Source organism: Gorilla gorilla, chromosome 5, assembly GCF_029281585.2.
Source record: "Gorilla gorilla gorilla isolate KB3781 chromosome 5, NHGRI_mGorGor1-v2.1_pri, whole genome shotgun sequence".
Classification (NCBI taxonomy): Eukaryota; Metazoa; Chordata; class Mammalia; order Primates; family Hominidae; genus Gorilla; species Gorilla gorilla.
In genome coordinates, this window is record NC_073229.2 from 26,016,498 (window position 1) to 26,034,842 (window position 18,345).

Here is an 18,345-nt window from a genome sequence, read left to right on the forward strand (position 1 = left end):
TATTATCATTAGATTGATTTAACTCAGCCACATTTTTAATATTTCAAAGATAGAAGATATATGGCACCCGATTTCATCTTCTGATTTTTTAAAAATACTCTATAAATGAAGAAGGAAAATACTTAGTAACGTTTTTCACCAGCACATAAAATTCCTTTCTCTTGCCTTCCATGGCACCAGCCTCCTAGCTCTCTTTCCACTTGTCTTTAAGCCCCTTGGAGGATCATCTCCCTCTGCTTGCCAATTGGAGGCTGTGTTTCCCAGAGTTCTGTCCTGAGGTCTCCTTTCTTCCCAGTGTACATGACGCCTCCTCGGTGAGGAGAGCAAAGATCACCTGGTGACCATCAAGCAGGCCACCTGAAGACAAAACTCCTTATCTGAGGAATTTAGAAGTAATTATGAAGCGGCTTCCTTGTCTGGGGTAAATACCCGAGATTCGTTGTCTTACGGCCACGGAAAACTAGGATGTGGGCACACAAAGAGTGCAGTTAGAGCAGAAGTTTAATAGGCGAAAGAAAGAAAAGATCTCTGTGCAGAGAAAAGTCCCAGAGAAAACGGGTTGTGGCTTCCGCAGTGGAATGCAGGTTTTACAGAGGAGCTTGAGGGGACAGTGTTTGATTTACATAGGGCACCAAAGATTGGTCAGACCAGGTGTCTCATATGCATAGCACATGAAGAAACTGGCTGCCCCCACCCTAATCTTTTATTATGCAGATGAGCTCGCTACCCGGCTGGCGCCATGTTGCCTGGTTCTTTACTGTACACGTGGTGACGAAGAAAGGGAAGATGGAGCCTCCATGTTGAACATGCCTGGCCCTCAGGTAGCCCTTTTCTATTGGCGCGGCTGCCGACATTCACCAGTGCAAGTTTCCAGCTTGCTTATCTATGTCTGCCGCTCGATTTTTCAGGCTGCTCTTTCTTGTTAGAAAAGAAATAATTTTGAGGTGCTTTGTGTTAAAAGGGAAATTCCGCCAAGGACTCTGTTGTCCTTACTATCTGCCTAAATAATTTCTTTCTATCTCCTCTATCAATTAGACTTCCCTATTATCTAAAGCTGGCGTCTGGTACGAAGCTTCTTTTGTACCAGGTAGAAGTTACTTATAAACTCTAGTTACTTATAAATTTATTTTATTTACTTATAAATTTATAAGTAACTAGAATTTCTGTACATCTCCAGAATACGTGCATGCTGAACCCATTGTGCCAACCTGGCTGGCATTAAGCACAAAAATGTCTACAAATGTAATCATTTATCTAATGATACTAATGGGCTAATATGGTCCAAATTACCTTCAGCTCCGGCTTTAAGGTCCATAAATACCCCTGAGGAAGGATCCACTGTGTTGCACTCAGTCCTCTCTTGCTGAGGTGCTCCGCTGCAGCTGCACTCTTCGACAGCGTTCTTTCTACCTAATAAACCTTTCCTTTTCCAGTCCTATACGGTCAGTGGTAAATTCTTCTTACCAACCCACCAGTCAACCACCTTTTGATGTTGGAGCTCTGACACCTTGCCTGGCTTTGGGTGATTGCTTTCACTCAATTCATCTGTAGACCGATGACTTCATCTCTGGTACAGACCATTCTGACCTGCAGAACCATAGATTCCATTTCTTCTTAGTGGACAGTTCTGTCTGAATGACCACAGAGAACTCAATCTCAACATGCCCCAATTGAATTTAGCTGCCTTCCCTATGCTCTTCCCTCTGCCTTTCCCATCTGCCCACTCTCCCCTAAATTTCCAGTGTCATAAATTTAATGACATCATAACTGAGCTGGGAGTCATGCTCAAGTGCTTTCCCTCTTCACATCCGAGTATCCATCTAGGCTTATTGTTCTGCCTGCATTCTCTCTCTCAAAGTCTTCTCCTCTGGATATTCCTTCAGTACAACTCTCATCAAGTTTAATCTGCATTATTCTAGTTCATCTCCTCATTAGTCCCCCCAGCTTTGTCCCTGTCTCATTCCTGAGGGATACTGCTGAATCATGTTATTTCCAGCCAAAGGCCTTACAATAGCTTCGTACTCCCAAAGAACCAAATGCAAACTCCAAGGCCCCCCTGCTTCCATCTGCAGCCGAACCCTAATTGAAATCTGTTTCAGCTGCACCAAACTACCTGCAGCTATCTAAACACCCTTTGCTGTTAATCATCTGCAATTATATGCCTAAGCTGCTCACTCCGCCCAACCTTTTAGTGCTGGCTTGTTAGATCTTTGCCTTTAATGTCCTTGTCATTATGGATTTGTGTATCTTTTAATATTTAAAATGATTTTCTTTTATTTTCGCCTTTTACTCCCTGAATTTTTCACAATGAACAAGCAAATCATTTTTAAGGGGAACATCTAACATTTATTAAAATACCTAGGTGAACAGGGAATGGCTTTCTCCTTTTTCTACTTTATGATAAAATCCAGATGAATATAGGAATCGTAAAACTTCAAAAAAGTTACCGTTGTTTTAGGTCTATTCATATGTGCAAGGTTTTCAATTTTATGAATCACTCATACCATTTTGGGGCAAGTTTTGGGGCTGAGGGTTTACACCCATACCTCCACTAAGAGAACTGGGTATTCCTTTCCTGCTGTGTAGGTGTTTTCATCCCTTTCTTTTTAATAAAATAATTAAGAGAGTTTTTATTAGAGTAGTTAAAGATTTACAGAAAAATTGAGTACAGTTCCATATATGCATCCCATTCCCACCACGTATATTGTTTATCTATTATTAACATCTTTCACTAGTGTGGTACATTTGTTACAACTAATGTACCAATATCAATATATTATTAACTATAGTCCATAGTTCACTTTCAGGTTCACTCTTAGTTGTACTTCTATAGGTTTTGACACATGTATAACGTCATGTATCTGCTAGTGTAGTATCACACAGAATAGTCTCACCTGTGCTTTGCCTATCTATCCTCCTCTTCCCTTCCCCACCCCACCCAGCCTGTGCCCACCCTCATCTTTTTACTATCTGTATAGTTTTTATTTTTATTTTTGGAGACAGAGTCTCACTCTGTTACCCAGGCTGGAGTGCAGTGGCACAATCTCAGCCCACTGCAACCTCTGCCTCCTGGGTTCAAGCAGTCCTCCTGCCTCAGCCTCCCAAATAGCTGGGATTACAGGTGTGCACCACCATGCCCAGGTAATTTTTTTTGTTTGTTTAGCTTTTAGTGGAGATGGGGTTTCGCCATGTTGGCCAGGCTGGACTCGAACTCCTGACCTCAAGTGATCTGGCCACCTCAGCCTCCCAAAGTGCTGGGATTATATAGTTTTTCTACACAGACAGTCTGTATAATTTTTCAACACAGGCAGTAATCATTGTATTTTGAGCCAAAGTTTCCATCACCTTTTTAGGCAGACTTCTTTCTGTTTGTTTTAAAATGAAGAAAGAATGTCTTCATGAAACATGAGTTATTCTGCATAGTCAAAAGTGTTCACAGATTGAATTTTTAAAGTTGGTAATGCTTTTCTTTTTTTTTTTTTCAAGATCCAGTTTGCATTTTCTACTCCCATTAACCTACAGTGAATACATCATTGGTCAACCAAAGTTACAGGATGAAGAAAGACTCTTGGGAAACACATGTGGGTCCAAACTTAGACTCAGAAATGCCCATGAGGGAAATTGATTTCTCTTGTCCATTACCAAATTGCTACTGTTGACATCAGAGTAAGAAGTTATCATTTTCCTACATATGAGAAGATAAAATAATCTGATATACAATGTAGGCAATTGAAATGGTCAGCATGATGATCTTTTCTATTTTGCCATCAGAAAAAAACCCAGTGGTTTATATTGCAGACCCCAGCATGGCTTTTTCAGATGGATAACAACTCATTTCTAGAGGCTTTTCCCATTTAAATTTGATAGTACTGACACCAAAGAATGGGGGGCATGCTTATCGCTACTTATTTTGGACTAAACAATCACAATACCCACTTAACAAAGCTGCTAAAAGCTTGGCGCATGATTGTGGGTGTTACCTGTGCCCCAACTCACAGGCAAGAAGCAGTGGCACATTATAATCATTTGACAGGAAAGAATTTCAAGGGGACATAGAAAAGTTGAAAGTCCACATGGGATATGATCAAAGTTAAAAGAGAATTTCCTTTTCAACAAATGAAAGCAAGATATTTAGGTCAAACCTCACGTTGACAGGAAACAGAAAGGGCCACTGCCCATGTTAGAAGCAGACTGGACTGCATGACCCAAAGGAGTCCCTGTGGTCAGGTTAATGGCTCAACAAAAAGTAATACTTTTAGAGTGCTTTATGGTTTTCTAAGTGCCTTTCTTCATATCTATCTTGATACAAATTGTCCTTATCAGATGTTATTAATATAGCAGTGTTTTAATATGCTGAAAGTCTGCTACAGAGAGCAACAGATTAGAGTGCAACAGGTTAGAAATGATCCTGTAGTGAAAATATAATGGTTTTCCTCTTCATCTTTGCTTTAGTGAAATGCTTGAAGGCCTACTGTCTCTCTAAGCTGAAAGTATGATTTGTTATTCCAAAACTATTTTAGTCTCAGCAGAGATGGAGTTTGCACATGCATTTTCGATAACTAAGGCTGACTCCCATTAGGGTGGAAAATAAAGCCTATAATTCATAATAAGAGATTGCTGCCTTTGAAATCACTTCCTACCATAATACTGGCCACTTCATTACAGTGGTAATTAGAAAGAAAAAAACCAGAAATGGCCATTTGAAGGGGAAATTAGTGCTTAATTTCCAAGACTGTTTTATTTTAATGGATGCAACTCTGGCAAGATTTTATACTTCAATTGCAAATCCAAGAATGATAAGGCTGGTGTTTCAGATCTGTCTTCTAAATGGAAAACACTTAATGCAGCATGTGATGAAAGAGCATCTAATGACTGAATACATCCCTTAAAGTCAGATATACTGTCTTTAAAGGAGGGTTTAAAAAATAAGTATGTATGTGAAGGTGGGCATGTGTGCGTATAAGTTACATCCATTTAATCAGCTGCTACTGTCATTAACTAAGTACACAACTTGAGCGTGTTAAAATTACTCCAATTAAAAGAAAGTGCTGTTAAAAGAAAATCTCATATTTTATTAAAAATGTCTGATGCGGCCGAAAAGGAAGGAATGGATCTTTTCCTGGAAGAGGAAAACAAGATTTAAGACAAAGAAATACGCATAGGTTGATCTAAGAGTCTCCATTTTTAGAGAGCTGCTGAGTTCTTCTAAAGAATGTTTCTTTTCTTCCCCCAGCCCACTTCCTCTTTTAGAAGACTCTTTTATTGTGCAATGTAATACAGAAAACTCCACCCATTCAAAACACACAGTTCAGTTATATTTCTCAAAGGGCACACCAGTATAAACATGACACAGGCCAATAAAACATTGCCCCACTACACAAGCCTCCTCAGGCCAGCCCTCCCCAGCCCTAATCTCTCCTTTCCCCCAAAATACAATTGTCTTTTACGTTATCACTTCTTTGCTTTTCTTGATAATTTTACCATCAAAACATGGATCCCTAACCATTGTAGTTTTGCTTTGCCTTTGTTTTTTTTTTGTAACTTTACGTAAACAGAATCATATAGTTTATACTCTTTTGTATTTATGCTTTTTCATGTGACATTATGTATGTCAAATTATTGTTGCTATGAGTAGTGGTAAGTCTTTCCTATTCACTCAATTATGTGCGTATAGCACAATTTTTTTTTAACCCATTGGACTGTAGGTGACTACTGTATTTGGGTGACTCAGTTTCTGCTTTTCTGAATGATGCTGCTATGAATATTTTTGTGTGTGTCTTTTGATACACACATGCCTACATTTCTGTTGTATGTGCTTGTGAGTGGAATTTCTGCGTCACTGGATGTACATTCAAATTTTTCAGATAATGTTGAATAGTTTTCTGAACTGGTTATAGCAATTTGCACTTCTAATAGCAGCATATGAGAATTGTCAATATTTAGCCTTTCTGGTAAGATTGTAGTAGATTTTTACTTGGGGTTATCACTGAAGCATAATGAGGCTTTTCAAATGTTTATAGTTATTTGGCTATCCTCTTTTGTAAAAGGCTTCAAGTCATTTCCCAACTTTTGTATTACGCTGTCCTTACTGATTTGTAGAGGCTCTTTATGTATTCTAGATACAAGTTCATTTTGATGACATGTATGGGAAATTTCTTCTCCTACTTGTGGCTTGCTTTTTTACTTTCTTAATGGTGTCTTTTGATGAATATGATTTTTAAATTTTTAAACATTTTATTTTGAATTAATTTTAGATTTACAGAAGAGTAGAAAAGAGTACAGAGGGCTCCAATATATCCTCCATCCAGCTTCCTCTAATGTTAACCCATTCCATAACCATTTATCAAACATAACTAACACTTATCAAACTCAGATATTAATATAGGTACGACACTGTTACATAAACAACACAATTTATTCAGATTATACCGGTTTTCCGCTGTTATCCTTTTTCTGTTCCAGGATACCATGCTGCGTTCAGCGGTCAGTCTCCTTAGTCTCCCTCAATCTGTGGCAATTGTCTCAGTTCCTATTTTTCCTGACTTTAACACTTTAATAGTACTGGTCAGGTATTTTGAGAATAAACCTCAATTTGGACTTCTCCAATGTTTTCTCATGATTAGATGAATTCACTAATTTTTAATGTAATATAGTTTGTCAATCTTCTCCTTTGTATTAATGCTTTTTGTCTCCTTTCAAAATAACTTCCCCTCCCCACAGAGCCTGTTTTGCCTTTCATATCTTGTGAAAGCCACTGTTTGACCTTTCATATGTAGTTTATAAGTTTAGGCCAAGTTCCATAGTTTCCATATCTAACCCATCAAACATCAATTATTGAAAAAAAAAGTTTCCCCGCTTATCTGTAGTCCCATCTTTGAGGCAAATCAAATGTCCCTGTGTGTGTGGATTTGTTTCTGAGCTCTTAATGTTGTTCCAACAGTCTATTTGTCTCTTCTTGTGCCATAGTGCACTGCACTAATTACTGGAGCCGATAACAAGTCTTGATATATGGTGGTACCTATTTTGTTCAAGAGATCATTGGCCATTTCAGTACTTCTCATTTCTTTATAAATTCTGGAATCAGCTTATTTTCTCATATACACATACGTACACAGGCATGCGGGACTTGAACTGAATCCATAAATCATTTGGGAATGACAATTTACTATATTGCAACTGCCAATAGATGAACATGAATATACCTTCATTTATGTAGGGATTCTATAATTTTGCTCAATAACTTAGAGTTTACTGGCAGAGATTGTGCACATCTTATATTTATTTCAAAGAATTTCATGATATTTAATACTACTGTGAATAGAATCACTTTTTTTTTTTTTTTTTTGAGACAGAGTCTCACTCTGTCACTCAGGCTGGAGTGCAATGGTGCAACCTTGGCTCACGGCAACCTCTGCCTCCCGGGTTCAAGGCATTCTCCTGCCTCAACCTCCTAAGTAGCTGGGACTACAGGCGCCCGCCATCATGCCCGGCTAATTTTTGTATTTTTAGTAGAGACAGGGTTTCACCATGTTGCCCAGGCTGGTCTCGAACTCCTGACCTCAGGTGATCCACCTGCCTCGGCTTCCCAAAGTGCTGGGATTACAGGTGTGAGTCACTGCACCCAGCCTAGAATCACTTTTAATATTCAATTTTTCTAGTTGTCTGCTGCTGTATAAAGAAATACAATTCTTGCATATTGATCTTATATTGAGAGACTCTGCTAAATCCAGTTTTTAATTTTAATAGTGTATTTGTAGATTGCTTTAGATTTTGTGTGTACATAATTGTGTCATTTGTGAATATACTTTTTTTTCCTTACAGTTATTTTTTCTTCCTGGTTTTTTGGCTTTTTCTGTACAGGCTAGGACCTCCAGTACAATGTTGAATAAATGTACTAATAACAGGAATACACACTTATTTCTGAAATCAAACCAAATACTTTCTATAACTTATCATTAAGTATCATGCTTACAGTAGGTTTTTTCGTAGGTACTTACATATATGGAACTATTCAAATTTTGTGTCTTCCTATGTCAGTTTTGGTAGACTGTATTTTTGTAGAAATTAGTTGTTCTTATCTAAATTTTCAAATTTATTGGCATAAAATGCTTTAAGATATTCTTTTCTTCTTCCTAAATGTTCATAGAACATGCAGTAATATCCTTTTTTCATTTCAGGTATACTACACATTTTTATCTTCTTAATTTCATGATCAGACAACCCAGAAGTTTATTAATTTTAATTCTTAAAAAAAATCAACTTTTTTTTTTGTTTGTTTGAGACAGAGTCTTGTTCTATCACCCAGGCTGGAGTGCAGTGGCACAATCACAGCTTATTGTAGTCTTGATCTCCTGGGCTCAAATGATGCTCCTGCCTCAGCATTCCACGGAGCTGGGACTACAGGCATACACCATTGTGCCCTGCTGATTTAAAAAAAAAAATTCTTATTTTTTCTAGAGATGGGGTCTCATTATGCTTCCCAGGCTGGTCTCAAACTCCTGGTCTCAAGCAATCCTCCCACCTTGGCCTCTCAAAGTATGAGGTCACAGGGGTGAGCCACTGGGCCTGGCCTTAATTTTTTTAATTGTATATTTTTATTTACTATTTAATTTCTGCTCTTATTACATACTTCTTTCTGCTTTCTTTGGGCTTCATTTGCTGAATATTTTCCTCACTTCTTAAAATAGATGCTTAAAACATAATAAATGTTTATAAAAAATAGGCTGTTCTTTTATGTGTATTATTTTGTTTGATCTTCAAAATCACCTTGTAAAGGTGTGCTAATTCCATTTTTCTGGATGAAGAAAATGAGAAGGTAACTAATTTGCTCCAGGTTAATTGTGAAGCTGGAATTCAAATTAGGGCTGTTTGTATAGAAAGTCTATATTGTTTTGAAATATCTTGAATTCACATATGATTAGTATAAAATACATTTTTATCTTTTTCAAAAATTCTATTTTGTAATTAAAGAAAAAATTAGAATATGGTAAATATTTGTTTGCATTATAATCTAGGGTCAGTAAAGAAATCTAATTGTTATAAATCCATCTTTATGCCGATCATGTTTAAAAAATTTTTCATGTATCTCAAAAACGGCACTGACAACTTCCTCCCTTTTGACCTGTTTCTCCTCCTTTTGGCTCCTTGAGATCACGCTTTCCTCCTTCTCTGACCTCTCATTTTCAGCCCCTGTGCAGGTCCCTCTTGCTCTGTTCACCACTAAACATCAGTGTTTCTCAGGCTTTGTAAACACTCTCTTCACTTAAAAAAACAACAACATTGGCCATCTTACTCATGCTCATTGTTTTAACTCCCGAATCCAGATTCCCAGGCCTCTCAAACTACATATTATCATTGCTTTCTGAAATTGTTCATCTGGAGGTTCCAAAGTAAGACTTTAAACTCAGTCATGTCCAAACTATGCTTCAACTCGCTCTCCCCACCAACAAATACACTCTTTCTCCTGAATTGTGTATCTCAGCAAGTAACATTCATCCAGTTTTCCAAGTCAGAACTGCAAAAGTCATTCTAAGATGCTTCCTCTCCCTCATCCCCTCCCTATCAATTACCCTCTAGATATCCCTATTATTGGTTCCATCCTCACCAGCTCCAATGCCCTGAGTGTGTATTTAGATCCTCATGATGTCTTACCTGGACTTGCTTAAATGCTACCTCTTAGAAAAAGTCTTTCAGAATAGTCCTATTACACTTCATATACATTCACATTATAGAAGTTAACGCACCATAACTCTATGCCTGCTTCTCACTAAACTTTGAGATAATTAAGTGAAGGAGTTGTGAGGCAGATATATAATCTATCTCATATACATAGATATGTGTTTACATATCTCTGAAGAGACTTGCAAATTGTTCAATACATATTTGGTCAATGGCTGTCATAGAAAAAAAATGGAAAGGAAAGCTTATGATTTTCTCAGTGGTTGCTACAATTGTGGATAATTCATACTTTTCAAAATTAAGTGGAGAGGTCAAGTGGGTCCATGGAGTGTTACTATTAACCCTTCTGAAAGAGTTAGTTTAGATGGAACTATTGAGTGGACTTGTGTCAATGTCACATAGAAATAGAGCTGGACCCTTTATGATAGTGCTCTGCCATCCAGGAAAAGTCTGTTCATAAGGTCATAATAAAGCCTTCTGCTATTATAGCCACATCATTTGAACAGTCTTGTCTATTCATAAGCAAAGTTGTATGCTTAGAAAGGCTTAGGATCATGGAATTTGAATTTTGAATATTATAATTTCAAATTACGTATCACTTATTAACAAAACTATCATAAAGAAGAAAATTTAATTCTATCAAGAAGATATTTTTAATCACCCCATTTTCAGTGTGGTGAGTGAAGCACAGTAAAATCAAGCAATTTATGCTAACTGTTATCATATTACTGACAATAATTCAGAAGTATTTCTTCCTAATTCTAGAGTCTCCTCTTTCTTATTGTGGTGACATTTCCAGCTAACACAGGAGAGGCACATAAAATCCTTAAGTACAACTTCTGATCTGGCACTTAGATCCCATATTTTAAAAATTTCCAGTGTTAATTATTTTAAATCCCTGCTCCAGCTTTAAGTTTATAGGTGTTCCTCGAATTATGACAGGTTACATCCTTATAAACCCATCATAAGTTGAAAATATCCTAATTTGAAAATGCACTTAGTGCTATTGACCTACAGAACATCATAGCTTAGCCCAGCCTGCCATAAACGTGCTTAGATACTTGCATTAGTCTACAGTTGGGCAAAGTCACACAGCACAAAGTCTATTTTATAATAAGGTGTTGAATATTCAGTGTAATTTATTGAATACTGTACTGAAAGTGAAAATAGAATGGTTGTATGGGTACTCGAAGTGCAGTTTCTACAGAATGTGTGTTGCTTTCATACATTCTTGATCATTAAGCCAAGAAATCAAAAGTTGAACCACAGTGAATTGGGGACCATCTGTAGTCCCAACTGGATCTCTTGCTAAGAGAGACAAAATGACCTAGGAGTTCACAGCTAAGCAAGCCAGATTCCCTTTGCTTCTTCTCTGACTTTGACGCCTACACTCTATTTTTTTTCCCCAAGATTAAGCTTCTGTCTTGCCTTGTACTTCCAGTGATGTCCTCTCTGTCTTCACTACATTTGCCTTGGCTCCTTTACAAAGTATCTCACTTTAATTCAACGTAAAATCCTGACTGGTCCTTGGATTCTATCCCTTACTCCCAGTTGCCCCGTTTCAACACCTCTCTTTATGGTTGAGTCCCATTACCTGCTGGTAGATGACTTGAAGTGTCTACCTATATAGGCCAACTCACTCATGCACAGGTCGATTTGGCTGACTGGGGATGTCAGGCAGGAAATCCCTTCTTTCACCTCTGTGCATTCTCTTAAAGCCTGGTTCAAGATGCTAATCTTCTTAGGTGGGTTAGTAAGTATGACAGCAGGAGTGTCCACAAAAGTCCTTCCTTGGAAAAAGTCTTGCTCCCTTTACATGGTCCTGAGAAGGAAGGCAGTGTCAGGATTTTGAGAGGACACAAACAGCTGGAGAGGATGCCAGTCCTAACCTGGTGCTGTTGTGGCTGGAAAGAGCAGGAGTTGAGGAATGGTGGATTATCAGCTAGGCATCAGAGTCAAAGAAACCGATTTAGGTGCATTATGCCATTTACTATGTGTGAACCTTGGGTACATCACTTGTCTTCTTGAGGTCTGTTTCCATGTCTTCAAAATACAAACTACTGCTTCCCTGCCTGTTTCAAATCACTTTGTACAAATGATATGCATTAGACAACAGCAAAATTAGGAAATTTTACAAAGTATACTAATTGGTACCATCTCAAATAATCAAAGCTTTATGGTGAAGTTTTCCTATCACAAACAATTATGCCTATGTATTAAAAACAATCTTACCTAATTAGCCATAATATGAGACATATTTTAGGACTGAATTCTGTTTTATATTCTATTACTTAGTCTTCTCCTAGAAGATTTGAAATCTATATTTAAGTTAGTAAAATGTTTCAAAATTACATTTAAATTAGTAATTAGATTTGTAATAAAACATTACAAATCTTCCGAAATTTGAATTTTACCAATTAAAACTGGTAAATGAACCAGTATTCCTGAAATAGATTGCATCAAGGTAGCAGCCAGCAAGTTTTCATTTGTATTAGAAAGGCAAATCTGAGAATCATTAGTAGTATAAATCACTAAGACAGAGTTGGGAGTTTAGTTTTGGCTCCTGTCAAGATGGTGAGCTAGGATAGGCTGCTGGTTTCTTCCAAAACACAATCCTAGAGGAACTAGGAGATGGGGGAGGGTGGCGTGGTAGGGAGAAAGGATGGGAGAGAGGGTGAGAGACAGTGAGAGAGAGAGAGTGAGAGAGAGAGGAAGACAGACATACTGATTCAGACAGACAGACGTGAATTCTAGGAAAAAACAAAACAATACCAAAAGTGAGATGTTCTGGGGAGACTGAGGCTGTTTTAACCTTGGAGTTATAGACTAGAAGCACAGAAGGCAGCAAGGTGCAGAAGGCAGTGAAGGCTTGGAGAGAAACTGCCAATGGCTATCCTAAAGTGTGTAATTACTGTTAAAAAAAAAAAGACAACTGAAAAATATCTACCATTGAAAACAGAATGATTAGAAGAGAGTCCAAGAATTTAAAATAACCATGATAAAAAATAACACAATTAGGAACAATACTGGTAGCATAAAGCAAAACCAATAAATTGTTTTAAAAATCCAGGTAGAAATATTAGGTCTGAATACATAAGGGTTGAAATATAAAAAACACGACCACGACAAAGGAGATAAACAGCAGGTTGAACAGATGAAGAACAAATTAGTACACTGAAAGACCAGACTGAGAAACTCTCTCAGAAGCAGCAAGAAACAGCAGAGATGGAAACCATAAGAGAATAGCTTAGGGATATGTAGATGAAAGTAGAACTGCCAACATGTATAGGAGTCCCAGAGGTGGAGGAGAAAAAATAATCAAACTATTAGATATTCCTAGAAACTGTGTTAACAGATAACCCCTTAGAATTATGAAAAAAAAAAAGTAACTACCCACGCTTCAGTTTTATGAGAATGGCAAACTGCTAAGAAATAACTGAACAAATAAAGTGTATGTTAGTAAGATTAGCTTGCTTACCAAATAGCTGGGACATTTAAAACAATAAATCTCTTAATTCAGTGTGGGACTATCAGCCTGTGAATCTACACTCTTACTGGTCCCCTAGCCATGGACCTAGTTAGGCCTAATCAATCACCTGTGTAAACAGTGCAGCCGCACACCTGGTTCTATGCTTCTCCTGAATCCAGCATAACTCCAGTTGTTTAGAGATGGACATCTCTATGACTCAAACTGGCTATGGAGGATTCAAACTAGCTATGGTTCATACACATCTTACAGTAAATTCCCCCAGCCTCACCCTGTTAGATCAAACCTTCTTAAGAGCAGAAATTTCAAGTGTCTTCTTTGATTTAAAGAAAGGTGGCCAAGCATCCAAACAGTCCTGAGATTTTATGATTCTGTGGTGCTTAAACCAACATCATCAATTAAAATATAGTTAGAAACTAGAGAAAAAGGCCGGGCGCGGCGGCTCACACCTGTAATCCCAGCACTTTGGGAGGCCGAGGCGGGTGGATCACGAGGTCAGGAGATCAAGACCATCCTGGCTAACACGGTGAAACCCCGTCTCTACTAAAAACACAAAAAATTAGCTGGGCGTGGCGGCGGGCGCCTGTAATCCCAGCTACTGGGAGGCTGAGGCAGGAGAATGGCGTGAACCCAGGAGGCGGAGCTTGCAGTGAGCCGAGATCGCGCCACTGCACTCCAGCCTGGGCGACAGAGCGAGACTCCATCTCAAAAAAAAAAAGAAACTAGAGAAAAAGATGATTACCCGTGTTTATGAAATGTCTCTGGTTTATATACAAAAATTATTCTAAACAATTACAATTAAGGTCTATCTATCAATGAATTTTGGAATGTATGAAAAAAATCAATTCCTAAGTGCCCCAACCAATTCCTAAGTGCTTATATACTGTTGAGTCAGAAATGAAACACAATAAACATTTTAATTGATCTGCTTTTTATTTCTTTCACTGTAACTGGTATTAGGAGAAAAATAATGGGGGAAGAGCCCTATAATGAAATCTAGAATAATCAGACTCCAAAGTCTTATTGCTATTATTTTCTATAGTGAAAAATTATCCACATTTCTTTACTTATCTATTTAAATCTTATCAATTGTGTAAAAACTGATTAAAATGTTCTAATTATGTTTTAGAAATGTGGGGGGGTTATCATAGGATTAAGATATTTAATAAAACACGTTTTTGTGATTAAAGACTCAGAAGAATCCCTTAAGTGTTAAGACCTACTTCTCTAACCCCCTGTAATTCACAGTTCATTCTGAAATAGCAGTAAATCATTGATATGAACATTTTCTTCATAATGTCACTACAAAATAGCATAAAAACTATCTTAACTACATGCCATGAAATTAAAACAACAGACCATGACTGGGAGAGAATTACAGGTTTATCTTACTTTCATGAAGATTTTTAAAAAGGTAACATTTATAGAGAAAGTCATGAATATTAAATCTTTCAAACACCTACAATGATTAAAAAACTCTTTCTGCTTATGCCAGCAACTCTTCAACATAAGATTGCTGTTCAGTTTGCTAGGGCAGGCCACCGAGAATGTGAAGTTTGAAAAGCAAATGGAACAAACTTGGGTGAAAATTATTCTGATAATTTCAGATGTCCTGATATTGAAAACTTCTGAAAGTTTGTATGCTACACCCTAGGCACTCCAAGTATGGTTCATGGACCAGCAACATTAGCATCACTTGGAAGTGTGTTAGAACAGAATCTCATGCCCCACCCAACCCTATTGAATTCAAATCCTTTGTTTTTTCTTTTTAAAAAACTAGATCCTTAGGTGGTACATGTGCACACTGTGGTTTTAGAAGTACTACCACCATGGCAAAATATTCTGAAAACTTAGGGTTAATGTGATGTGTTTTTATATAACAATCATAGCAAATCTTCCATAGATTGGAAGTTTTTCAAGAGTACGGGTTATAGTTTATTCTTTTTGCATCCTCAGCATCTAGTATAATGCCTGGTTCATATTTGGCCCAGTGAAGATGAATGAATAAATGACATTATAGTAAAAATAGAGCAGTCATATCAGTGAGGCTACATTAGCTGTTTACAAATGTTAAGACAGCTGGTTTAATGGGCAAGTATAGGGACAGTCAATAGGGACAATAAAGCAGAATAAGTGAAAATGTAAAATATTTTTGCTCAAACACATAATACAGAAAACTTATCAAGTGTTTAATCAGGAAGAAAACACACAGCAAAGGTTTTGAGTGTCACAATGTATAACCTGATGATTTGATAACCATGTAATTAGTTTTAGAGTTGGGGCTGGCCATGCTGGAAAGACTAATGATGTGACCGTAGGCTTGGGACTTTGAGCCATGAGGTTTGGGACTTTGAGCCATGAAATACCAACCCAACCTCTGGGGAAGGAAGGACAGCTGAAGATAAAGTTCAGTCACATGGCCACTGATTTAATCAATCCTATGGGCTATATAGTGAAACTCCAATAAAAAGCATATACCAAGACTTGGGAGAACTTCCCTGGCTTGAACACATGGATGTACCAGGAGGGTGATGCATCATAAGGACATGGAAACTAGTGTTTGCAACTATGTATATAAGAGTAAATGTGATTTTATAATGCATACATATTTGCAGTGTGCTAAGCCACATTACTGGCCCATTACTGGTCAAGTTTTACTAAAATTTTAGGCTTACTGATCAAATAAGAATCTAGAATGTAAAGTGGGTTCAAAATCTAGAATATAAAGTAGGTTTAAGGTAAAAAACACTTGGGAAAACTAAAAGCATTTGATAACAGTTCAGACGATGCTAATAGTTCTTTAATGATAGCTAACAAGCATAATGTCTGCAGTACAATTCTGATCCTAACTACCCAGAGTTAGGTCAAATGTCACATGTATTACTCAGTGCTCTCAGAGGGACAGAACTAATAGGAGATATGTATATTATATATATAATATATATGTAATATATATAATATACATGTATATTATATATATGAGTATATTATATATATTTATATATTTATATATTATATATATATATGAAAAGGGGAGTTTATTAAGTATTAACTTACATGATCACAAGGTCCCACAAAAGGCTGTCTGCAGGCTGAGGAGCAAAGAGAGACAGTCCGAGTTCCAAAAGTGAAGAACTTGGAGTCTGATGTTCCAGGGCAGGAGAGCATGGGAGAAAGATGTAGGCTGGGAGGCTAGGTCAGTCTCGCCTTTTTCTGGGAGGCTAGGGCAGTCTTGCACATTTTTCTGCGTGTTTTATATTCGCTGGCAGCTGATTAGATGGTACCCACTAGATTGAGGGTGGGTCTTCCTTCCCCAGCCTTCTGACTCAAATGTTAATCTCCTTTGGCAGCACCTTCACAGATACACACAGGATCAATACTTTGCATCATTCAATCCAATCAAGTTGACACTCAGTATTAACCATCACAAGTCTACCCCTTCTCAACTTGAACCCATACACATCTCCTGAGATCATACATAATCTTCAAATAAAGACAATAATAAGGTCATAATTATGCCTAACATAATACAACTATCCTTCATACAACTGGAAATGCACCAGTCCCCAACCCAAATACTATTGCATAAAGTTAGCAATACTTAAATGCTGATATGAAGTCAATAATCTTACGTCACATGATAAAGGAAAAGGAAATAAAATGAAGATATTTTCTTAGTACAAGTGTATACATGCATAAACATGTTTTTAACAAAAGGAGGAGGAAATATTCATGACAGTTACAGTCCTCGTTTCTGTAGCTGGTCCTGTGGTCGTAGCTGGTATTGGTGACTACCTTCTTCTACTACCCATTCTGTATTCCTTTTGCCTTCAGCAAGCACCTCAGCAGACTGTGGCTTTTCTCCTGGTGAAGTCACCCAAATCTTCATTCCCGAGGGGTCTGGACCATTTGTAGTCCTGCCTGGCTTGGGCTGTTGTAGTTTCCCATTGACCTTAATCACAGGGGATGGTAATACTAAGAGGCACCGATCTCCTGTATTCCATGCATTCCTGTCTTCCTTACCTCTGTTATGGAGTAATAGACTGATTTCATCTTCATAGTCCAGGTCAATCACCCCAGCCAACACTGTAAGTCCCTTTTTAGCCTATTGACTTAAAGGTAGGAGGAGCCCAAAGTTTCCAGGTGGCAATCTTAACTTCCAGTTTAATGGATCGTTGTTGTGTCTCCTGGTGGCAGCATTCCTCCCTCTGGTACTAAGAACTTTAGGCCAGCAGAACGTAATGTCGCCGGAACAGGAAGCAAAAATATTGCTAGTGGATCACTGGGGGTGATGGTGAGTAGTGCCACTTCCACTTCCATCCCTTGATTCCTGGACCCGTGAATCCTGGCTATGGGAGAAACAGTACCATATATTGGATACTGATTCAGAGCATACAGACTTCTGGAGAACTTTGCCCCAGACCTGCAAAGTATTGTCACCTAGTTAGTATTGTAATTGTGACTTCAAAAGGTCATTCCACCTTCTGTCAATCCATCTGCTTCAGGAAGATGGGCAACATGGTAAGACCAGTGAATTCCATGAGCATGAGCCCACTGCCACACTCCTTTAGCTGTAAAGTGAGTGCCTTGGTCAGAGGCAGTGATGGGTGGAATACCATGACAGTGGATAAGGCATTCCATGAGTCCACGGATGGTAGTCTTGGCAGAAGCATTACGTGAAGGATAGGCAAACCCATATCCAGAGTAAATGTCTATTCCAGTGAGGACAAACCTGTGCCCTTTCCATGATGGAAGGGGTCAATATAATCAACCTGCCACCAGGTAGCTGGCTGATCACTCTGAGAAATGGTGCCATATCTAGGGCTCAGTGTTGGTCTCTGCTGCTGGCAAATTTGGTACTCAGCAGTGGCCATAGAAAGGTCAGCCTTGGTGAGTGGAAGTCCATGTTGCTGAGCCCCTGAGTAACCTCCATCCCTGTCACCGTGGCCACTTTGTTCATGATGACAGGGGAGGCTGGGGAAAGAGGCTGAGTGGTGTCCACAAAACGGGTCATCCTATCCACTTATTAAATTCCTCCTCCACTGAGGTCACCTGTTGGTGAGCACTCACATAGGATACAAATACCTTCACAGGTTTTGACCATTCAGAGAAGTCCCTCCACATACCTCTTCCCCAAATTTCTTTGTCACCAATTTTCCAATCATGCTTCTTCCAAGTCC

The 18,345-nt window shown here is 38.2% G+C and overlaps 1 protein-coding gene across 4 annotated transcripts in view; it reads right to left on the reverse strand.

The window, feature by feature from the left end:
• Positions 1-18,345, reverse strand: part of SLC35B3 (solute carrier family 35 member B3) — a 93,970-nt gene that overhangs the window by 45,514 nt on the left and 30,111 nt on the right. For 3 of the 4 annotated variants that reach the window (XR_010134177.1, XR_010134176.1, XR_008680456.1), the window contains one exon: positions 16,223-16,518. Coding sequence is in view for 1 of the 4 variants with exons in the window: in XM_055389586.2 (XP_055245561.1) it covers positions 16,419-16,518 (100 nt within the window). In the remaining 3 variants the exon portion in view is untranslated. Of the gene's footprint in view, positions 1-14,530; positions 16,519-18,345 lie in introns of those variants that run through there. The other variant, XM_055389586.2, reaches the window with a different exon arrangement.